The 23,850-nt window shown below is 58.8% G+C and overlaps 1 protein-coding gene across 5 annotated transcripts in view; it reads left to right on the top strand.

The window, feature by feature from the left end:
* Window positions 1–14,013, top strand: part of PPP1R16A (protein phosphatase 1 regulatory subunit 16A) — a 70,113-nt gene extending 56,100 nt beyond the window's left edge. For 3 of the 5 annotated variants that reach the window (XM_075063305.1, XM_075063309.1, XM_075063308.1), the window contains 8 exons: window positions 1,563–1,708; window positions 3,651–3,754; window positions 5,127–5,251; window positions 7,057–7,182; window positions 8,068–8,143; window positions 9,398–9,527; window positions 10,133–10,295; window positions 10,747–14,013. In XM_075063305.1, the coding sequence (XP_074919406.1) occupies window positions 1,563–1,708; window positions 3,651–3,754; window positions 5,127–5,251; window positions 7,057–7,182; window positions 8,068–8,143; window positions 9,398–9,527; window positions 10,133–10,295; window positions 10,747–11,220 (1,344 nt within the window). In that variant the 3' untranslated portion in view covers window positions 11,221–14,013. The remainder of the gene's footprint in view (window positions 1–1,562; window positions 1,709–3,650; window positions 3,755–5,126; window positions 5,252–7,056; window positions 7,183–8,067; window positions 8,144–9,397; window positions 9,528–10,132; window positions 10,296–10,746) is intronic. The other 2 variants (XM_075063307.1, XM_075063306.1) reach the window with 1 other exon arrangement.
* The last annotated feature ends 9,837 nt before the right edge of the window (window positions 14,014–23,850 follow it).

The raw sequence follows: 23,850 nt of genomic DNA, 5'->3' as shown, positions 1-23,850 counted from the left end.
GTTTTCAGCTCACTCCCTGCTCATCTGCTTGAAGATTCTTAAGGCCTTTGAATTTGGCCTCCCAGGGTCCAAAAAGACCACACCTCCCATTTCAGGTGGTTCCAACCCCCCGACTTGGCATAAAGGAGCTTTTGTCACTGACTTCAGTGGGAAGAGGGTCAGGCCCACAGTGATCCAAGCTCTTCCAGGTTACTTCCAGGGCCCTCGCTTCCACTCTGCTCCCTATCCCCTGCTTCTTTCCTTTTCCTGACACCCTCCCTCACCCTCTGTGAGCTGGAGAATGTGCTGGTGCTAAGCCACCAGTCCCCAGGATGCACTGAACTCTTAGGAGAACATAATGCCTGCTCCCCCTCTGCCCTCCTGCAGGCCAGGACTTCCCGTGCTCGGAGCGGCGACAAGGTGTGAGCTCTTTACATGGGCTGCAGATGGTACTGAAGAGGGGTTAGGTGCATTGTGGGCCTCAGCACCCCTAGGAGCCTGTCAGTCCATCATCAGGCAGGAATTCGCAGTATGAATCCACCATCTGCTCTATGAACCTCTCGGAGCAATGTCCCCTTCACACCCATCTAATGGGCCTGGCTCACTTCCACCTCCTTTCCCAGGAGCCCTTCTGGTGGATGTTTACAGTGCCCAGGAACCCCCTGGGGCTGAGCTGTCAGTGGGGACCGAGAGTTGGTGGGTAGAAGTTCCCTGCCTCTGCTCTGGACCAACACGCTACAACAACACTGTGTATTGCCCCCTCCTGACATGCAGGGTCCCTCCCTTAGTAACAGGGGGGCTGGCATCCTCCTGGCAGCCAGCACAGGATGCTGTTGCCTTGCCTTGGTTTGCTGGGAGTAAGCAAGTCCCATCTTAAAGAGCTGCTTATAAACCTGAACCAAGACCCCTTCAAAAGGAGACTGCGCAGGTTGCTGGTTCATGGACGTCCAAGACAGAGACCTATTGGGCCCCCACCTCCACCAGGCCCAGGGACAAACACAGATGGTTCCTTGTGGGGGGTTAAAAATCAGCACCTGGGTAGTGACCCAGAATCATTTCTAGCTGTCTGCTCTCTAGTGCTCTGCGGGAAATGCTATGGCCTTCCCTCCAGAGATCTCAAAGCCCTTTGCAGACATCAGTGAATTTATCCTCACAAGTCCTGTGTGAGTCTGGTCACTAGAGTTAGCTCATTGCACAGAGGAGGAAGGGACTTGCCCATAGTTACCCAGCAAGTCCTTAGCCAGGCTGAGATTAGGTGCCAGGAGTCCTGGCTGCCTGTCCCGTGCTTCAGCCAGGTGAGTTGGGCTTTCAGTCCTAGTCCCAGTGGCTGAGATCCACCTCACAAAAGCCATTCTCATGAAGTAGCCAAGGACTGGCAGAGCTATAGAGCCTGCACTCCCACCCCCTCCAGAGGGGCTCCCACCAGGGCAGGTCTAAGGGTAATTGATGGAGGTCTGCGGTGAGGGGGCAGCAGCTGGACCTTTCCTGCAACAACAGGGCCTGTTCCTCTAGGCCTGTCAGTGGAGTGAACTCCTGGGTCCCAGCCAGAGTAACCGCCTGTGTTCTGCTCCCTCTCGCGTTAGTGCTGCATCGACAACTTTGGGGACGTGGTTGCGCTGCTGCTGGAGGCCGGCGCGGATGTCAATGCCTGTGACAGTGAGCTGTGGACGCCGCTGCATGCCGCCGCCACCTGCGGGCACCTGCACCTGGTGGAGCTGCTGATTAACCAGTACGCGGGTTCCTAGGCATGCCATGCAGGGGGGCGTGACCGGGGGGGCAGCCTTCTCCCCCTAGGGGAGTGGGCTTGCAAACAGACCAGCCTGAGGTGGGGAAGGAGGTGGATGAGTTAGGGCTCGTGAAGCTGCCTACCAGGTGCCCCATAACAGAGCGATGTACTCCCAGGAGACAGTTCTAGAAGCTGCTCTGGCATTCAGCGTGTCCCCAGGGCAGTAACCCTGCAGCCTTGGGCAGGAAAGGTGCCTTGGCCTGAGGGCACCCAGAACTGCTTAGAATCCTCCCTGGCACTGGGATTGCTACCCCCGACCTAGCTTTGAGTCAAGGGACGTGAACCTGGCACAGGATAGTCTGACAAAATTAGCCCAGCCTGGAGTGATTCCTGCACCTGGAGAGGCTCTGACTGTTTCTGTCCCAGTCTCTCCCCCCTGACCTCAAGGACAGCTCTGGGCAGCTTGAAAGCTTCTCTCTCCCCAGGAGAAGTTGGTCCAACCAAAGATATTACCTCCTCCTCCTCTCCCAACACAGCTGCACCACTACTGCAGATCTGTCCACCCACCGCAGTTCCACTCATCACCCCCCCGCCCCCGGTCCTGACTCTGGAGCACTCCCTGCTGTCCAGTCCTCATACTTCCATATGCAGTCGCTGAGCTCCATCAGGGATGATTTGCTGGATGCCCCCTAGAGGTCCTGTACCTAGCCCGGGCATCTCCCTTTCCTGTGACCCAAGCCAGGTTTGAACCTCCAGGTTTTCAGAGGTGGCAAGCCAGAGTATTAACCCTCGGGAGCTCACCTCCCCTGGAACAGTTGCATTTGTTTCAGCCTGCTTATTTCCCCTCCCCTCCAATTGAAGTCATGTTGTCAGACTCCACTGTAGTTGTTTGGAACCCGGCTTAGGCTGTAAATGTTTAATGGGGGTGTATTGTTGACCAGGTAAACCAATCTGCCTCCGTCTGGGCTGCCTGCAGGAATCTCCTGTCAGTGGGGCCTTGGCCTATCTGCAGCTGGACAAGGCAGTTTGCATCAGTAAATGCTCTGCTGCTCCTCTTGCTGTACAGAGTGACCCAGTTATGAAAGGCCTTCCCCCATCACTCCCTGCCCAGGAGGGGCTGGGATTTGAATGCCAACTGCAGACAAGCATGGACCTGCCTGCTGATCCCCCAGCACCTCAAGGCTGCCTGCCCTGGCCTGCAGTCCTCATGGCGTCCTGGTTGCTAGGCAGCACCTCAGCTGAGTCTGTGTTTTAAAGCTGGAAGCAGAGTTAGGAGAATGGTGGGTGCATAAATCGGGGACTGCCTGGGGAGGGCAAAGTGTAGCCAGGAGGAGTTAGCCTGGGTGGGAACAACAGGAGGAGGTAAATGGGGACGGGCAGGCTCCTGCAAGAACAGGGGTAACATGGGCTTCTTCAGCATCTCATCAGATACCAGACCTGCAACTCCCACTGCCTGGATTTCTATGCACCCCCAGAGCCTCTTCGAAAACCTTCTCGGGAGCAGACTCGTTTCCACAGCCGCCACCTGATCTTTCTCCCAGGGACATCAGTGTGGAAACAGGGGTCTAGAGCTTCTCCTTCCCCAGGGGAGTCCAGCAGTCCTATCACATGGGGCGGTGCTGGAGAGGAGGGCAGGGCCCTGGAGGGAGACCGCAGGGCTGTGTTGAAGCAGCAGCCAGAGCCTGGAGGAGCGGGGATCCTGTTTCATGTAGCCATCCCTTGCTGAGACAAGAAACCCAATCTACAAGGCAGGCAGAATCGTGCCCATGGAGAATGTTTTCCAGAAGCCGTTGGTGGCTCTTTAATGACAATAGCTCCTTGTATCTGTTACACTAGCTGCCCAGCGGCACATGGGTGCTGTGTGTGGTATTACCATGGGCACAGCAGAGAGGTAGCCACCTGCCTTATTTCCTCACTGTTTATTTCTTCTCCTTCCCCTGCCCAGTGGTGCCAATCTCCTGGCAGTTAATGCAGATGGGAACATGCCGTATGACCTCTGCGAGGACGAGGTGACACTGGACTACATTGAAACGGCCATGGCAGACCAGGGTGAGTCTCCCCAGTCCCAGGCTGGTGTCTAATCCCCTTTCACTGTTGTCACCATGGATGGTTCATGGTTATTCACTCAGCGCTGGGTCCGTATTCCTCTTGGCTCTCCTGTTCTGCTCGGGCATTGCAGGCCCGCCCCATGGTGCAGCAAGCAGCTGTCAGGCTGGGGGTCGGTGGGTTGGCACCTTGGCAGCAGTGTCCAATCCAGAATGCCCCATTTACCTTCCAGTGAGATCTGTGTTGGGTTCTGTCCTTGTGCTGCTTCTGTCTCTAGTGCTCTCCCGACACAGAGACACATCCTAGAATGAAGGAGCATCACTTCTTAAAATCCAGATTTTGACTCCTCCCCTGGTTGATGGCTCCAGGCTGCGCCGGGAGAGGGCTATAGGGAACTCTCTTAGCAGCCTCCTTCCTCTTAACCCCTGAGATTTGCTGCTGGGCGATAAGCCTCTTGCATAGAGACCATTGATTTCTTGCTCCTGTTGTTATTTATACAGTGCCATGGGTGTGCATGGCACTCGACAGACAGACAGACAGACATGATCTTCCCCATGAAGAGGTCTAGGTTCAATAAACCCCGCCAAGACACAGGGAGAAATGCTAGCTGGCAAGGGGGTGGGAGCGATGGGAAGCTCGCATACTTCGAGGTGAGGAGAGTTATCTGCACCAAATGCATCCATTTGTTTATATACAAAATCCATCAAGCTGATGCAGGAGTGAGGGGCAAGGGCGGAGCTGGTGGAAGAAATGGATTCTGAGGAGGGGTTTGAAGGAGCAGAGGTCAGGTTGTCTGGCATACAGGACCAGGAAGGGCGTCCCATAGAGCAAGGGCAGCATGGGCAACGGCTAAGGGTGAAAGAAAGTCAAACTGGGCAAGCAGGCTAGTGGAGGGAGATGAGGGAGCAGGGGAATGTTGGCCCGAGCCCTGAAGGGGAGGAGGGAGGAGCTGGCCCCTGATGTGGAAGGTGAATTTTGAAGGGCCTGGGGGAAGATTGGGGCTGGGGGAGATTGATGGTCGAGGTCCAGGAACAGTTGTGGAGAGACAGGTACAGCTGGGAGACTAAGCAGAGGGGATAGACCCAGGGGAAAGGGTGGATTTTTGTCAGCAACAATATGGAAGCAAAGCCCTGGGAGTGGAGTAGGTCACTCGGGTAAGGTGCAGAGGAGAAGAGGGCGTCAAGGACAGATGGCTGCTCCCGGGCAAGGGACGTGTGTGCGTCTTCCTAGCTAGACTAGTGCTGATTGTAAGAAACTGACATGGTCCTTGGCATGGAGTCCAATAAGCAAACACCTCCCAGCCTTGCTGCTGGGGTACAGGCCAGCCCCCCATCACACCTGCCATGGCTGCCCTCATGGCACCTCCTCTGTGTAGGAATAACTCAGGAGAAGATTGAGGAGGCCCGAGCCGCCACGGAGAACAGCATGGTGGAAGATATCCGGAAGCTGCTTCAGGCAGGTGCCGATCTGAACACTCCACTTGACCATAGTGCCACTCTGGTAAGTTCCCAGTTAATAACGCTGTGCCCGAGAAGTGAGGCACAGGAGAGCAGGGCTGCAGGGGAACATGGTGTGGGGGGCTGGTCTTAGGGAGACAGCACAAGTCCCATCTCTTGAGGGACGAAGTGCTGGTGAACATACTCAATCCGGCCATGGCTGGGGAGAGACTAGAACTGACCCATTGTTCTCAAGCTCCTCTCCATGTGGGACGCCTCGTAGGCCACCAAGAGCAGGGCCGGGACCACTAACTTTTCCTTCCAAGGGCTCTGCCTGTTCACACAAGTAACCATGGAAGCACTGGCAGTGGTCACGGCCACCACCTGTGCCTCTAAGCAAGCCAAACTGAAAGCTAGCAAAACTCAGGGCTGGTCTACACTACAGGGGAAAATCGATCTTAGATACTCAACTTCAGCTATGTGAATAACATAGCTGAAGTCGAAGTATCTAAGATCGAATTACTCACCGTCCTCACGGTGTGGGATCGACATCCGTGGCTCCCCCTGTCAATTCTGCAACTCCGCTTGGCTTGGTGGAGTTCCGGAATCGATATAAGCGTGTTCGGGGATCGATACATCGCGTCTAGATGAGACATGATATATCAATCCCCGAGCAATCGATTGCTACCTGCCGATACGGCGGGCAGTGAAGCCGTAGCCCCAGTCTCCACATCCCCCAGCAGCTGCTGCTGTCCTGGGGCCTAGGACAGCAGACACAGACAGCGCTTGTGGCTCTGGTGGAGAACCATCTGTCTGCAGACAATGCTGCGTTTGCCATTGCTGAGCACCGGGTTCTCCCATCCCACCTAAAGGCAGTGCAGTGAATGAAAATGTGCTGAAATAGCTCAGTCTGAGCCCACAGGGAGCCATCTGGGGCCACTGTGTTTCTACCTGCAGAGTCCCAGTCCATGTGCTCATATATTGGAGTGCTCAGACTCAGTCCTCGGCCTTGGGGTCCATTTGGATCCATCAGAGCTGTTGGAAGTCAAGATAGCCATGGCAGCAAGAACCTCCCACTTTCACCTGGGTCTGGCCAGAACATCTTTCCTTCTCCCGTCAGGCTCCGGACCGGTCACAATGATTCACATGTCTGCGACCTCCTGGGTAGATCACTGAAACCCTGCATTGCTAGGAGCAGCTGCCTGCCCTGAGAAAGCTCCAGCTCGTACAAAATGCAGCAGCCCATCTCCTCAGCAGCACTGAGTGCTGTGAACATATTCCCCAGTGCTCCGCTCTGGTTGGCTATGCATTGAACGCGCAGTCCAGCTCTGTCTGCCCTGATACGCAAAGCCCTGCATGTGCTGCTTCTGTAGGATCCCAGTTCACAGCGGAACTCCTCCTTGCACAGCGCGTTGGCTCCTGCTGCTGCACTGCTTGGGTGTGGCCTGGCAGTAATGGCCAGCCGGCTCGCTAGCTGTGTCTCCTCTACCTTGTCATTTGATGTCGCCATTCCTTGGCCTGTTGATCACAGCAGGGAAGAAGGTGACCCAGTATCCTTCTGTCTCTGGAGACCGCTGATCAAATGGGACAGGCCCCCATTGAACTGACTGGTCTCCCTCTGAGCCCAAGTTCACACTAGAAACATTGACAGTAGACTAACACCAGTGGGGGGAAGAGAGGGCTTATTTTATTGTTTGTAACACTTCTCTACTGGCATACACCCCAGTGTCGATGCAGCGATACTGGCTGTGGCATCTGCTCTGAGCGGGTTTGCCGGTTTAGCCATCCCAGCCAAGCTTCGCTGGAGAGAGCAGCCCTGGTGTTAGGGCCTCGCCCAGGGTTCTAGCGCTGGCGACTTCTGCTTTGCAGCTGCACATTGCCTCAGCAAATGGCTACCTGGAAGCTGCCGAGCTGCTGCTGGAACACAAGGCCAGCATGAGCGCGAAGGACAATGATGGGTGGGAGCCTCTTCACGCCGCCGCCTGCTGGGGGCAGGTGAGTTCTTGTAGGCAGGTGAGACTGCCAAGGCCGGATCCAGGGGTTTTGCCGCCCCAAGCCGTCAAAAAAAAAAAAGCCGCGATCGCGATCTGCGGCAATTCAGCGGGAGGTCCTTCGCTCCGAGCAGGAGTGAGGGACCCTCCGCCGAATTGCCGCCAAATCCCTTAAAGTGCTGCCCCACCCCCGAGTTGCTGCCCCAAGTACCTGCTTGATAAGCTGGTGCCTGGAGCTGGCCCTGGAGACTGCACATCTAGTCACTAGCTGAGAATGTTCCTAGTGGGAATTTCCCGACCCTTGAACATCTTCCCTGTGGTGGAGTGCAGCGCCCCCTAGTGGAACCGCGACCTCAGCACTGGTCATGGACTGCGTTCGCTTGCTCTCGGGCCTGCCAGAGTGCTTTCCATAGTAATGGGTGGGGGCCAGGCACATGGAAGCGATGGCTACTGAGAGTGGGGTGCTGGACACAGGGCCACCTCAACTCCTCCCAAAGGACCTTGGGGTTTCAGTGGGCTGGAGGGAGCTCAGGTGAAAGCCTGCTCCAAAGTATGGGTGGCTGGCCACCTCCAGCTGCAGCACTGCAGTGACCGTAGTCAGGAATCGGAACGTGCTGTGGATGGGGGAGAGGGTGAGCAAGGGCTGCTAGGAATCCCTCTCCTGCCAGGCACAGGGCATGCGGGGACCACTTGTGAACCCCCCCCCCCCGGTCGTTATGGCAATGGGAGCCGACAGGAGGCTGCAGTGTCTCCGCTTCTGGCATGTGCGGTTCCCAGCTGGGTGGTGGTGGGATCAGAGGGGGGTTTTCCTCTCAGCTCGGGTGTGGAGCAGGTTTGTGCATTAGATTCTTCTTGCTTCGCTAAAGGCAACTTCCCTTGTTGCCGTCAGATCCATCTGGTGGAGCTGCTGGTGGCCCATGGAGCTGATCTCAATAGCAAGTCTGTGCTGGACGAGACGCCCTTGGGTGAGTCAAGCCATTAGGAGAGCAGGGAATGGAGGAGGCTTGAGGGGGCCGATATGAAAAGGAGTGCAAGGGAAGGGGGAGGCAGAGACTGGTGGAGATGGATGGGGAGGGGAGGGGAGGTGATGGGGGAAGTCTGAACTTTCAGACTCTGCAAATCCTCCGAGGTGTCTTGTTGTGTTTCGCGTGGCAGGCTCCTCCCCAACCCAGCAGTGCGTTCCGAGGACCCTGCAGCCACCCCGACTGCCAGTCCCACCTCGTCCCTAAACCCCTCAAAGGCCCTAGTTCTCCTCCTCTCCCCACCTCTAGCCCAGCTTTCCATTTGGGATCAGCACAGGCCCTTCCCAGCCCCACCTCCTTTCTCTGCCTCCACGCCTGCTTCTCCAAACCCGCCGGGCAGAGTGAAAGTGCCCATCTTCTCCCAGTCCTGCTGGGGCTTCCATCCTCCAGGGGCTCAGCAGCACAGAGCCCACCTGCCCTCTTGCCTGACCTCCAGTGCCTAGGGAGCCAGAGTCCCAAGCCTGGGATTATGGTCCACAAACAATGCAAATGACTCGTTACCCACAGACACCTCCTAGCCTGGTAGCCCGAACAGGCGAATCCAAGCACAGGGTGTAGGAGTCAGGTGGTGGGGAAAGGGAGATACAGCAGGGAATTTGAGGCTGAGTGGGTGTGGGGTACGCTGGCAGGATGGGGCTTAGTTCTGATTTGGTTCCCTTTGTCGGCATGGTTATGCTCTTGGGCTGGGGACAAGAGGTGGGGCATGAAGAGGATTGGGGGCAGGTGAGAGACCAGACGAGGCTGGTGTTTGAGGAGCTCCTGCCATCTGAAGAGCCTGTCCCATCTCTTCCCACGTCATCTGCTCTCTGCCCTAAAGGTTCCCCCATTCCCTGGCATACTCCTCTTCCATGCTTGCTCTGCTGGTGTGTACTCCTCTGTGAGCGGTGAGGTGGGTTGGCGGAGAGCAGGGGATGAGAGAAGGGCAGGAGGGACCATCCCAGAGGCTGAGTGGATCAGTGGTTAGTCTACAGGGGGGTGGGGAGAGTGAGGGTAGCTGGGGAGCTGGAGAGGTGGGAATGCCTGAGAAGGGGGTGGCGGCTCAGGAGATCCCAGTGGGCAGGGAGTGGATGATCCTTGCTGTGGCGGGCTTGCAGAGCTGTTGGGATGGAGGGCTGCAGAGTGCATGCCTGGGGCTGGCTCTGCTCTGGAGCTGTGTGGCTGTTCACCCCCCGTCCCTCCCCTGTGTGTCCCTTGCAGACGTGTGTGGTGACGAGGAGGTCCGGGCCAAGCTGCTGGAGCTGAAGCACAAGCATGATGCCATCATGAAGTCTCACGACAAGCACAAGTCGCTGCTGCAGCGACGCACCTCCAGCGCTGGCAGCCGAGGGTAAGGCCAGGGGACCGCTACGGATAGCTGGCCTCCCTCGCAGGGAGCAGAGGCCACCCCAGAGCAGGACCCTCATTCCCAGGGGCCAGGCAGATCTGGGGAAACTCAGCTGAGGCTTCCCATTGTTGGAGGTCCAGACCCTTCGCACCTGAGCCTCAGTTAGGCTCTGATGTCCCCCCCCGCCACCCACTGGCTTTGTGCCCAAACTGAACACATGATGGCGCTCTGGTGCCATTGGGGCTGCTGTTAACGGGTCACCTAGGCACGACCCTCCCCCACCAGCTGAGCAGGCTCCAGCAAAACTGCACCTTTTAAATGTGTAGAACGGCTTGAATATAATCTCTGCCCGTCACCTTCATCCGTAACCATGGAAAGGTAAGTGATCAGGCCACTGGCAGGACATCTCTGGGTCCATCTGTGCTTCGTCCATCCTGCTTCTCAGCACCAGCAGGAAATGAATGTCCCGCAGGTGTTTGCCCCCAGCTGAATAGCAGCTGTGGCGAGGTCAGTCCCTGGCGTTTATCTGGCCCGGCACTGGCTCCCTCCTGGCAGGAAGCACTCCCCCGTTTCCCAGCCATGCAGATCCTGCTTTCCGCTGTCCCCAGGAAGGTGGTGCGGCGGGTCAGCGTGACGGAGCGCACCAACCTCTATCGCAAGGAGCATGAGAAAGAGGCCATTGTTTGGCAGCAGGTGGAGCACCGGGAGAACGAGGCCGAGCTTGAGGATGAGGACAAGCAGACGGACGCTGAGCTCCAGCAGCACCTCCCTGTGAGTAGGGGACAGCCACGGCACCCCCACATTCCCTGCAGCCCCTCGGCACACCGTGTTAGAGTGAGGCGGCTGCGTTGCATGGTCCCACCTGGCGCTGAGTGTGGCTGTCTCCTGTCCCTCTTCTTAGCTCCAGGGAGAAGAGAGGTGGGTTCCCCCCTCGCTGCCACCCCCACCCCTGAACGGGATGCTCAGGGCTCCTGCCTCCACCTGGCAGCAGCAGGCTCTGAGAGCCCCGGACAAGGCTCTTGGGTGCCCCATGTGGTTGGAACCAAGTATTGCTGGCCTAAACCACCAAGGCACTTCCCAGGTCCTGCTCCTCTGGCAGCCATTAGCGCTTCCTTCTCAGCACCCCGTGAGTCCCCAGCAGCCCCAATGTGCTAATGGGAACCCTTCCTGGATGGCTCCAGGTGTCCAGCACGAGGGCTGAGTACTGTACTGTTCTCCCCAGCAGGGCGCTGAAGCAGAAGTGGCAGGTCCAGGGGCCTTGGTGGGAGACAAGCATCAGAATCCGGGGCTGACCCAGAGAAATGGAACTGCGGGCTCCTCTGCCCCCAGCCCCCCTAAACACCTCTACTCCAAGAGGCTGGACCGCAGCGTCTCCTACCAGCTGGCCACGCAAGAGGAGGTGTTGGCCGACCTGTGCAAGGAGAAGTCCCACCACACGCTAGCAGACCTCAAACGCCAGCGGGCAGCTGCCAAGCTCCAGCGACACCACCCACAGGACTACCCTCCCACCGAGGGTGAGGGCCCCCTCTCGCCTGGCCTCGCTGAGACCCTGCACAGCAGCAGTTACCCCCGCTCGGACCTGGAGCAGAATTCCGTGTATTGCACGGCAGCCAGTGGCGATCCGCCTCTTCTGAAGCTGACAGCCCCGGCTGAGGAGACCCCTGCTGAGAAGAAGCGATGCTGTAAGCTGATGTGAGGTGCTGGCAAGAGAAGATGTTCATGGGGCACGTCCCCTCCCTGGCATTGATGGATGGCGCTAATGTCCCATGGGGCTGCCTCTGCAACCCTGCAGAAGGATGGGTTCTGGGAGGTGGTTTATCTTCCAGGGACTCATCCATCTTCCAGACCCAGACATCAATCAGAGAGGTCGGGCTCCAAGTGCCCATTGAGGGCTGCATGGGTAGCAGGCTGGGAGCCAGAGGGCTGCACAAATGGGAGCAGAATGCAATGACCTTCGTTGTCAGTACAGAGATGTGTCCTGGAGCATCTACAGCTCCCAGCATGCAATTTGCAAGCCCTTGCTTGGGTCAACCTGTAGAGCATTGCATGCTGGGACATGTAGTCTCAGAGAGCTGGATCTCTGTTGGACATAGTGGTGTTGAATGTTGTGTAAGACATGCTGGGCCGCGTTTGGTCAGCTGGAGAGGCCCTCCAGGGGCGGCTGTTTGTCTGGGGTCTGTGTGTGGTTTCTAGGAAGGAATGGAAAGCCTTTGGGAGCCCTCAGAGCACGGGGTACCATGCATACAGCACTGGGGGGCGAGGGGACGTCCCCATGCCTGCCTGACACTAAAGCAAATGGCAATGAGGTGAGAACGGTTCTCTTGATACAGAGTTGTAGCCCGGCAGTCCCCTCCTAGGCCTGGGCTGCACACAAGCTGTCCTGGGTTAACTAATATGCATTTCAGACAAGCTGGAAAGCCGTGTAGGTCCCAGGCACGCCCGTTCGTGGTGGTTTACAACTGGCTTATATCCTACTCGCTGGCTTGGAGTCACTAAAGGCAGTGCTGGACTGCGCTTGGCCGTGCGCTGGGACAGGGTCATCGGCTGTCATTCCCATCTTTTCTCCCAGCAGGGTTAAACTGACTCTGAATTCAGCACGGCCCCAAACAGCCTTGCACCGAAACAGCCAAAGGTGCTGGCAGACGCTGAGTTCACCACTTCGGTGCCAGTCTGAGTGTGGGTCCACCCCAAACAACAGGGACAGAAGCTTGTTGTAAACCAGGATGTGTCCACATTGCACTGTTTGTTCAACTATATTAATCTGAACTCCTGTGCCCTGTATGGTGCGCCATGCCATGGTGCCCTGTGCCCTCCCCCCCAGAAGACACCTGGTGTGGGCTCTGTGCCCAGACCCTTGTGAGCTCCTGCCCTCAGCAATAAAATCGCTTCAGCAAAGTACCTCAGCCCAGGACCAACCACAGCCCGTGGATGGATTTGTGCACCTGTTGTGCTGACAGCTCTCCCAATGAAACGCAGCCTGCGAGTGGGACGGGGGAGCTGGTTTCTGGCCCCTCAGTCCATCTGCTGGGGGGAGCTGTGGGGGGCTGATTAATCAGTAATGATCTTTAGCCATCCCTGGGGCCTCGGAGCAGCGCCCTAAATGGGAGCAGCCTTGGACAGCATCCCCCTGCTCCCCATTGCTTACGCGGGGCTCGAACAGGGCATGCCAATGGCACTCTTCTCATCTCCTGTTCTCTGCAGAGAGGCCAGCTCACTGTGTGTCCCCTCCCTGCGCAGGTCGGACATGGGTTTTTTTTTATCATCCCGCTGCATGGGGCTCCAAGGAGCCTTGTGTTGAGCCCCACACCTCCACCCAAGGGCAGCATTGGCAGCTTCTCAGGTGTCCGAGGGCTACCCCAGCTTCACGCCCTTGTTACCCTCAGGGGTCCAGTCCCAGTGTGCCAAGTCCCATGTGAGCTCAGCAAAAGCCCCTTTGGCCTACTGTGGAGGATGGCTTGCTGGAACTCGGAGGGCTGTCCCTCTCTGTTGATGATTGGGGGCTGTGGCAGACTTCTGCTGAGCATGGGGCCTCAGGCTCCATCTTCTCAGCCTGCCAGGTGTTGCTGAGGCACCAGGCTGTACGATTAGAACTTCAGGAGGCAGGGAGTGGAAGTGGAAGAGCTTCAGCTAGAAACATTCTCGCCTTTCAGCCACAATAAGGAACACACTGCTCCCTGGGATCCAGCCGGCTGGAGGTGGACGTCCCTCTGGTGGGTGGCTCTCGTGGTTTGCAATATCTCATCCCCTAGATGGGGTTGTCACCCACTCACTTATTTCTCTCTGCGCCATTGCATCCAGCCGTGGCTGTTCAGACCCACGCGCTAGGCCTGTTGTCCCTCTGTTCTTCACCACCCCTCAGGGGCTGAGAAACATCAGCCAGCCCCATCTCACCAGCCGAAGATCAGTCCTTGCATGAGTGCCGGAGCAGCAGAACCCAGTGCTGCTCACTGGCTGGGGGAAATCAGGTGACCTTCAACCCCACCTGTGAATCCTCTGGGGAACCCCCTTAAGCTCTGACCCTCCAGCTTGAAGAGCGCAGCTCTAGGCTGAACTTGTATTGACCTTGGGGCCAGTGAATCTTCCCTTCTGCAATGGTTCTGCTCTGAGAGCCTCCTGCCTGCCTTGGGAGATACAACTGCAGGGAGCTCTGGGCCTTGTGCTCGCCAGCGAGGGCGGCTGCTGTAAAATCCCCTGCCAGGACTGGACTCTCCATGGTGCATTTGTGCAGTGTTGCTGCACGCGTTTTGTATGGAGCACTCTCCTTTGGACCACAGTATTTCCACGGAATCCTGTAGCGCTGGTTCCAGCCCCTCGAGCCGCTGAGGTCGGAGGCACTGATTTTATTTGGTTCCAGCCCCTCGAGCCGCTGGGGTGGGAGGCACTGATTTTATACTTGGACACCCACTTCCTGGCTCTCACCAGGTTTTGATTTGTAGCTCCTGTTGTCTCTTTATTTCCTTTCCACAATAAACCAGCATTGGACAATGAACAGCCCCTGTGTGTGACTTTTTGGGCCTGAGCGTTCCCCTCGCCCTGCCAGGGCTAACTGCCTTCACCCCGAAAGAAATGAGTTAGGGAGAGCTGGGCTGCCCCCTCCCTGGACACAAGCAATGCAAGGATCCAGTATTGTGTGTTCTGCCCCCTCCCCCCATCAGTGTGGGTCTCTGCACGGGGGGTGGGCCTCCAGGACCCCCACACCTGAGCAATTGGGCCGCAAAGTGCGAGTCACCCTAGTGGTTCTGTCATTGGCACCTGTTAACCCTTAGCACCCTGGCGCCCAGGAGTATTCAGATTCCCAACACTCAGCCTTCTGGAATAGCCTGAAAACGACCCAGTCCTGCTCCTGTTTGCCTGAGAGGCAGCAATGCCTAGGAGTCAGGAGGCCCAGGTGTTCCCATTCACTGCGTCTGGGTGGGGCTGGGGCAGGAGTGTTCTGCTAACAAGATGGTCTCACAGGAATGGTTGTTAGGAGGGAAGAAGGGTCTAGTGGTCACAGCAGGGCATGGAGCCAGGAGGCCTGGGTTCTCCTTGGAGTGTTCTCTGCAGATTCCCGCTCATGGGATGCTCTGCCCGGTGCAGCCTGAGCAGTAGAACACGAGCTGGCAGTGTCTGGCTGGACGCTCATGAGCCTCCCTTGCCCTTCCGTCACACGTGCCAGGGTGAGGGTGTAAAATAGGGGTAGGCAGGCCCCATGCCACTCAGAAGCAGCCGGCACCATGACCCTGCAGTCCCCGGGAGGGGGGAAGAGGGCTCTGTGCATTGCCCTTGCCTCCAGGTACTGCCCCTGCAGCTTCCATTGGCTGGGATCGGGGAACCGCGGCCGATGGGAGCTTCTGGGGAGGTAGCTGGAGGCACAGCAAGGACAGCACCCGTGGAGCCCTCCACCCCGCTCCAGCAGGCAGGGCCGGCTCCAGCTTTTTTGCTGCTCCAAGCGGCTAAGGGGGGAAAAAAAGAAAAAGATAAAATCGAGCGGCAGCACTTCGGTGGCAGCTCAGTCGGGCCGTTTCATTCTTCAGTGGCACTTCGGCAGTGGGTCCTTTGCTCGCTCTCTTCCTCTTCGGCAGCACTTCGACGGCAGCTCAAAGAGGATGAGAGCAACTGAGGGCCCTGCCGCCGAATTGCCACCGAGGACCCGGATGTGCCACCCCTTCCCATTGGCCACCCCAAGCACCTGCTTCCTTCGCTGGTGCCTGGAGCCGGCCCTGCCCCCTGGGGCTGCAGCGCTTCCGGGAGTGTCGTCCTGGCCCCGGTGCGCGCCGCTGCCACCCTGGAGCCTGAACCCCTCCTGCACCCTGCCCCCAACTCTCTGCCCTAAGCCTCCTGCCTCCACCTTGCACCTCTCCTGCACCCCAGTTCTCTCCCCTGAGCCCCCTTGTACCTCTTGCACCCCAACTCCCTGCCCTGAGCCCCCTGCCGCACCCTGAACCCCTCTGTACTCCTGCCCTGAGCCCCCTCATACACCCCAACCCCCTGCCCTGAGCTCCCTGCCGCACCCTGAACCCGTGTACTCCTGCCCTGAGCCCCCTCATACACCCCAACCCCCTGCCCTGAGCACCTTGCCGCACCCTGAACCCCTGTGTACTCCTGCCCTGAGCCCCCTCATACACCCCAACYCCCTGCCCTGAGCCCCCTGCCGCACCCTGAACCCCTGTGTACTCCTGCCCTGAGCCCCCTCATACACCCCAACCCCCTGCCCTGAGCTCCCTGCCGCACCCTGAACCCCTGTGTACTCCTGCCCTGAGCTCCCTCATACACCCCAACTCCCTGCCCTAATGCCTTGCACTAACCACGCCGGGGAGCAGTTTTGGGTGGAGCTCAGGGGCCTTTCAGCTCCGTGATTAGGTGGCAGAGCAATCGGCTTGGCAAAGGCAGGGTAGTGATGGACAATCTGATGGCATCATGCTCTTAGAACAAGCAAGCGGGGACTCGTTCCCTACGGTTATGCATGGAGCAAAGAGCCTTTGGAGCTCGTGTATTGGTCACAAAGTTCCTCAGTAGCAATCCCGGTAGTGGGGCAAAAACTCTGAGTTGGTCAGCATGGCAGGTCCGCAAGTGGTCCTCGAAGGTCGAAACAGTAAAACATCTCTTCAGTTTAGGGGGCACTCTGCCAACACACCCGTGGGGCCAGCAGCAACAGAAGTGTCCAAAATTTTGCTCGAGAGCAGGCAGTGCAAGGGGATTGATATCCAATACCTTTCAAACACTGAGGTCAGGGCTTTCTCCATTTCCCCTCATTCAGAAAGTGATAAACAAGAGAAGCCAGGCCAGGGTAACTTTAATAACACCAGCATGGCCCATACGATGGTATCTGGACTTAACTCACGTGTCCAGAGGGCTAATGGAGCTTCTGCCACTGGCCCTGGACTTGTAGCAACGGCAGGGGATGGTTTCTTACTCAGACCTGCACTCTCAATTTAATTACACTGAGAACATTAGAAAAAAGTGGTTCGTTCAAGGTGCAAAATGTGCTGTTACATTCTAGGGAAGTGTCTACATGGAAGTGTCCTAGTCACAAATAGACGAGAATTTTATGGTGGATTTCAGTGTATAGTATAGAGCCATAAGCAGCATCACTTCGTTCCATTCGACAATATTTATTGTACCGGAAAGAAACTGATCTTTTGTTATCTTCAGGAAGGGTCATCTCTCAGCCGTATGAGCGCATCGGGGGGATGTGTGAATTAATTTTATTAATGATGTAGTGAAAAGGTTCTTAAAGAGCCTAAATAATTGATACCCTCCACTAAAACCCACTCTGGCAGATTGGGATTTAAACATCGGGCTCTCACAATCGATGGACACCCCCAACCCCAACTGGGGTCTGTAGGAAGCTGTCATTTATTTCATTTGTCTATTAAGACAGTGTTTTAAGAGCCCTCACCTCCGCCACGTGTACATACATCAATGGCTGAGCTGCAGTTTACTGGTTTTCATAAAAACAAGGTGATTCTCTGTAAACACTCCCAAAGTTTTTAACTAAAGTGATCGATATTCCTATAAACCAGTTCACCTTTTTACTGGTTTTTTCCCCCAAGCCCCATTCTCTGGCTGGAGAAACTGTGACATGCTCTGGAGGTTAGAGGCATTTTAGCCTTTAATTTAGACAGGACTGAACAATTCAAACTTGTTTATTGGTTATAAAAGAAGGAACAAGGGAAAGTGGCTTCTGTACAAACGCTGTCCCAGTGGGTCAGACTGTTAAAGCTGGTTATGGATTGAAAGGGTTGGCCCCTCCTCGGGGAGTTAGACCACTAGATCCAGGGCACCCTCAGGGGCTTTATCTAAACCCTGCACACTCCATCGGCAACGTAGACCTGAGGGGAGAGTGGGCAGGGCAGGCCTGCAGGCCTCATTTCATTAGGACCCTGTGGTCCCATCAGCCTGGACCCGAGCACTGCTTGTTAATCTAGCCCATGCGTGGGAAAGGGCAGAGGACACTCCAAGGAGAAATGATGGTTACTTACCTGTCACCTGAGTTCTTCGAGACGGACTCTCCGCCCACCTTTGGTCCTACTCACCAAAGGGGTTTGGGGTCTCAGGGGAGGGAACTGAGGTGGCTGCAGCTCCATGCCCATTTTATGCCCTTGCCCTGGGACCTTTGAGGGGCGAGGGTGGCAGGTGAGCACTCCAAGAGCAGCTGCTCACTGGAGTCCTGCCCACTCAGGCGGCACCTGTCAGCACTTCCCGTGAATGTGGAAGTGCAGCGGCCGTCTCAAAACTTTGGTTACAGGTAAGTAACCGTCATTGCTCTGCCACAACCTCACTCTTTGCCCTTGGCCCTATCACTTCCCCTCTCTGTGCCTCAGTTTTTGTCGGAACGTGGGAGTCAGCGGGAATGAACGTTTGAGGCTGAGTGTCACTGGTGAAGTATGGAATGAGATGCTCTAGCCCATGAAGCACTGAGCCCCTGAGGAGCCCCTGAGCCCCGTCTCGCTGCTGCCCCATTTCTACCAGAGACGCAGGGGCCAAGGGAGGGCAGCGCTGCTGGCTCCCAGCCTCTTCCGAGCTCTCCACGCCATGGGGAACTGGCAGCCGGCTCCCCACCTCTCTGGGTCCAGGGGATTTCGGAGCCATTTCTGCAGTGTCCTGCTCCATTGTTCATCCCTATGGGTCTCCACTCCCCTTGGGTCAGTCTGGCCAGATCACAGGGGAGGGGAGGTGTGATGGTGAGAGGGTTCCTCGGAGGCTGCATGGGCAGTGATCGACTATCACCCCACTCCCACCTGCTAGCACTAGGAGTGGGGCTGCCCCATTGCTGGCATGGGGCCATGGCTCTAGGACCCTGGAGCAGCTGCTGGGGTGGGGGGTGATCACGGGAGAGTGAATTCATTGGAGCTTCTCTCTTCCCCTTTGTCCATCTTGTTCCCCACTCCCCATCCTCGTGTGTGAACCCGGCCAGGGCTGGAAGTGGGAAAAGGCAGCCAGGTGCAGGAAAGGGTTCTGACCAGGGGTTAGGGTGGGGGTGTGGGGTCTGGGAGGGAGTTAGGGTGTGGAGGGGGTTCTGACTGGGGGTTGTGGTGCGGGGTCTGGAGGGAGTTAGGGTGTGGGAGGGGGTTCTGATGAGGTTGGGGAGCAGGTGCGGGTTTGGGGTCTGGGAGGGAGTTAAGGTGTGGGAGGGGGTTCTGACTGGAGGTTGGGGTGTGGGTAGGGGTTTGGGGTCTGGGAGGGAGTTAGGGTGTGGGAGGGAGTTCTGATGAGGTTGGGGAGCAGGTGCGGGTTTGGGGTCTGGGAGGGAGTTAGGTTGCGGGAGGGGGTTCTGACTGGAAGTTGGGGTCTGAGAGGGAGTTAGGGTGCGGGAGGGGGTTCTGACCTGGGGCACTGGGGGTGGGACAAGACGTGATGGCTGCTTCCAGGGAGCCGTGCAGGGCCAGGGCATGCAGAGAGCCTGCCTTAACCCCACTGCGCTGCTGATTGGACGGCCTGGTCAGTGATGCTGACCGGAGCCGCCAGGGTCCCTTTGTGACCAGACGTTCTAGTTAAAAACCCGACACTGGCAACCCTAGCCCCGATCAGTGGCCACTTTTGAACTGGAACTTAGAACTCTGCCCAGGATTGGCCTTCAGAGGAGCTGGCTGTGATCAGGGCCAGCTCTACAGTTTTCGCCGCCCCAAGCAGCGCACCGAATTGCCGCCGTGGACGGTGGGGGAAGTCTCTGCGCCTTTAGGGCGGCAGGCTCAGGCAATTCAGCAGCAGCTTCTATGTTTAGCTGAAGCCGCCCCGGACAGCTAAACATAAAAGCTGCCTACTCCCTGCGCTGCATGGGGGCAAAACAACAGGGACTGCCGCCCCTTGCACAATGCCGCCCCAAGCACCAGCTTGGAATGCTGGTGCCTGGAACCGGCCCTGGCTGTGAGCGAGAGGGAGCCAGGGCAATCCTTCACCCTACATCTGCCCCTGCAGGTCGGCGGGGCATGCGGCTCGGCCAGCACTAGCCCTGCTGAGGCCATTGTCTCCCCCAAAGCCCAGTGATGGTGGTGGTGGCCGGCCCTGGTGTGTCCCACGTGGGGCTTGCAGGAGAACAGGCTGGTTGCCCTGTGTGCCCAATGGGCGGGGGGGAGTCTGACTCCAGGGCCTCGCTCAAGGTATGGGGGCTGGTTTGGGTTTGCCGGGATCCCCCTCCCCTAGAAGCTGTGTGCATAGGGGGAGGGGTGGGGTTGGTGCTTCCCTTTGGCGCTGTGCCGTGGTATGTACCTTGGGCCAGCTTTCACCTTCTGGTCCTGGCATCCTGTGCCCCCCTGGACCCCTCTCTAATCCTGACACCCTGCCCCCCACTCAGGAAACCTCCCTCTAATCCCCACGCCCTGCCCCCCCCCAAACTCCCCATTCTGATCCCAGCATCCTGCTCCACTGCCCTTCCCTTTCCTCAGATGTGTGTGTGGAGCAGCCTGATTCCTCCTGCCACCCTCCAGCCGGTCCACTTGTCTTCTGCACCAGCTGCCCAGGCCATCTCCAATGGCAGCTGATGCCCTGTGGGCCCCTGGGTGGGGCAGGAGCCAAGCCGCCCTTCTAGTCTGGCCCCAGTTTCGGGCCCATGCCCCCCACTTCCTTACAGGGCAGAGAAGGGCAAACGCTGGGTCGCTGCTCTGCCAGCTGCCCTGCAGTGCACTGGAGTGGGGCCAGCCTAGTCCAAGTGACGTGCTGGCTCTGGGGGGATCTGCAGGGCCGGGAGGGGGCTGGACACAAAAACCTTCCTTGTGGCCTGCCCTTGGCATGGGACCCTGGGCGGCTCTGCCCATCAGCGCAGGCGGGTCGGAGGGGCTGTCTGCATCGGGGCCTGCAGCAGTCAGCCGCTGATACCTGGCACAGGACAGGCTGGTACCCGTGTGCCCGTCCTGTCACACCTGCCACAGGCCCCCGGGGCATGTCCTGCCCTGCATGGGTGGGCATCGGAAGGGGATGTGGGGCTGGCAGGGCCCGCTTGGGTCGGCGAGTTCAGTGGTGGCTATCACAGGCCGATCCGTGCCATCACCCAGGGGCAGAGGACGGCGGGGACGGAGCGATGTGGTGCCCGGTGCTGACGGGGCATATCTGCGCCCTGAGCAGGTCTGCCCCTTGGCCGGTTCAAACTCCACCAGTGCTGAGGCACCTTGCACCCCAGGGAGCGTGGGGGCGGGGCAGGATTCTGGGATTCTGCCATCTTCCCGGGTGGGGAAGGTTGGGGATGGTTTGTCATTAATCGGGGGAAGGGGGGACGGGGGTTGTCCCTTTCCCCGCCTGCAGCCAAGAGAGAGCGAAAGCAGCATCATGCTGCACCCACCCCGCGGTATCACCCCACCCATGATCAGTGGATGGGCCCTCTCGGTGTTCCCAGTTTTGAGGGGATGGGCCCAGTCTCTGTACTGCAGCATGTACCTTGTGATGCCAGCTGCCCTGCGCTGAGGGGCAGTGTCCTGGCACGGTGCCCATCCCTGGGCCTTGCTGAGGGAATGGCGAGAGGCCAGCTGTCACCAGAGCCCCTCGGGTGGGGGAGCTGATACCCTACCTTGTCACCCCCAAACTTTGCCTCCCAGGGGGATTGCCCTTAACTTTCTGCGAGTGGTGTCCCCCAGCCCTGGGCACAGACTCCCCCTTCATCCTAGGGCAGAGGGCGTCTCTGCCAGGCATGGGGAAGCCCTCGCACCTGGTGATATGGCCCCTCCGAACATCTGGGGGCTCTGATCAGCTGCATCCCTTGCCCCATCATTAACCCTGTCACTGCCACGCAGCCCCCCCAGCTCTCTGGTGGACGTGGTTTAAAGCAGGCCTGGCACTCCAGTCCAAAGGCCAGCGGTGCCCAGCTGCACCCCTGTGCCCGGGGTGGGATGGGGGGGTATTGCACCTCCATTGCCCACCTTAGGGTGAGGGCCAAGGGTATCTGTGTGGGGAGGGAACTGGGGGCTGGCCAGAGGTACCCAGTGCTGGGCTGGTGGGGAGGAGGGGTGTCCGGGGGAGGGGAGGTAGGTCAATAGAAGGGTGTCTGGGGATAGGAAGAGCAGAGGGGGGAGGAGCTGCTGGGGGCTGGGCTCCTGGGAGCTGAATCTCCCCATGTCACCTGCTGATATCTGAGCAGGGCCCCAGGCTGCTACCCCACCTCCCCCGCTGAGTGCCCCACTGACTGCTCCAGCTGGCAGCCATGGGGCTAGCTTGACAGTTGGGCTGGGCCAGCCCAGCCAGGCCAAGCAGGACAAGCCGGACCTGACTCCTCATGGCATGTGGCTGGCAACTGATCCCCTGCTAGGGGGGTAGGGAGGGGAGGGCAGCAGCGGGGCAGGCCAGGGGGTGCCCAGGAGGGGTTTGTCTATCAGGGCTGAGGGTCACTGGGCAGCTCCAGGCTCTAAGAGCCCCCAGCCCCCCGCCAGGTGGTCCTTGCCCCTGGGATGGGCATGGTGACTGGCAGAAAGGCCGGGTGCAGGCTGGGCCACGGATTCTGAGTGCCCCCCTCCCTCCAGGTATGGCTGGCAATCCGTGATGAGCTCCCTGCTGCCCCGGAGCTGTGCCCACCCCGAGGGCACAGGACAAGGTTCCAACAGTGGGATTGGCCCCTCCCTAGCGCTGGATCCCAGTGGCCACCACAGCCAGCTGCAGGGACGGGCTCCCAGGCGAGGGGGCACCATGGCTGCATGAGAGCAAGCCTAGGAACCCGCTCAACCCTCCTGGGGGAGGCAGGACTATCCTCCATTAGACAGGGGGAAACTGAGGTAGAGACTGGGTGGGGCCTGTGTCTCAGAGGGCAGGTGCTAAGCACTCTTGAATGTTGCCCCTGTAAGGTGTCTCAGCTCAGGCCCCCCCAAAAACTGTGCGTACAGAATGACTGGAATCCAGCGGCACGAAGCTGCCTGGCCTCTAGTGCTAGGGCAGGGATCCACACCCCAGCCCCTGGGCACCGCCAGAGCCCCCTGTGGGGCTCTCACCTAGAGGGCAAGCCCTGGGCATTCACCCTCTCAGCTGGGCGAACTCGCCCCACCTCACGTCGCTGAGGGAGCGCGGTGTGCGGGTCTCCTCTCCACCAGCTGAAGGGCGTCACGCAGGATAGTGCAGGCCGGACCCCGAGTGTTATCTGGGTTTGATGGACACCTGCCCCAGCCCACTGGCCCCCGGGGTCACTTCTGGCCCCAGCTTCTCTCCAGTCCCCGTGGGGGGAGGGATGGAGGCGGGCGGTGGGAGTGGCTGGGGGTGTGGCAGGGGTGGGCGGGGGAGACCCGGCTCTTTACATTCCTGGACCCGGCAGGGGCTGCCCCCGCCAGGCAGCTGCTCTCAGAAAGGTCACACAGCTGCTCCTGCTCCACGCAAAGCCAGGTGACGCCCTCCCAGCCACCCGCCTACAGCTCTGCCACAGGCTTCGGGAAGCGTGTGCTGGGAGGGAGCCCCCAGGAGACGAGGTGAGTGCCAGCCCCAGCGGGAAGCCCTGCAGCCTGGCACCGAGGTGCCAAAGGGACAGGGCACCAGCCTGTGGGTCCTTTGGGTGGCTGATGCCCTGCAGCCTGGCACCAAGGGAGCAGCTCCCATGGACCTTTGCTTTACCCCCGCTGCTCCCCTAGGCCAGCCCAGCACGCTCCCTCCAGGGCTACCTGTGCTGGGGCAGCTACTAGGGCAGGGCAGCAGGGGGTGCTGGCCGGTGGGTCACAGCCCCTTGTTCGACTGGAGATCACCCACGGGGTGGGACCACCCAGGCCACGCGGCCCTTCTCCTTTGTCCTGCTGTGACTGTACCAGGCGGCGGAGCTCCCCCTCCCCCACATTGCGCCCCCAGGGCTGTGCCCATCACCCGTATTCCTCCGCTCAGCATCATCCCACTGCTTCCTATTCATCCCCTGGTTCCCCCTTCCGTGGTCCCGTCCCCTGCTCCCATGGCTCCGGGGCAGGGCCTGGTGGCACAGAGCCTTGCAGCTGTCCCATCTCCCCTGCGCTAGTTCTCCATCCTCACTGCGTCTCCAGCCGCGGTGCTGGGCACTGCCCCGTGTCCCGTCTCCCGTCTCCCCTGCACTAGTTCTCCATCCTCGCTGCGGTGCCGGGCCCTGCCCCGTGTCCCATGTACCCTGCACTAGTTCTCTGTCCTTTCTGGGCTTTCCTTACTTCATGTCACCTGGACAGTGTCATTACTGGTGATTGCATCAGTTGGGGGGTGGAGGGGGAGGGTTTGTTTATTTGGAGGGGGTGGAGGGGGAGCGACTGCTTGCTCTGCGGGTGCTCCACGCTGGCGCAGACGGAGCCAGTCTGGAAACAGACCTGGAGCCTCAACAGCTGCGAGGGTGGGCTGGGACCTGCAGTCCTGGCAGGAGGCCCAAGGCAGGAGGGGCCCAGGAGGCTCCACGCAGCCTATCAGGGCCCCCCAGGCTGGCACAGCCTCC

Source organism: Chelonoidis abingdonii, chromosome 2, assembly GCF_003597395.2.
Source record: "Chelonoidis abingdonii isolate Lonesome George chromosome 2, CheloAbing_2.0, whole genome shotgun sequence".
NCBI lineage: Eukaryota > Metazoa > Chordata > Testudines > Testudinidae > Chelonoidis > Chelonoidis abingdonii.
Note: the sequence above shows the minus strand (reverse complement) of the source record. Positions and strands in the feature narration are given on the sequence as shown.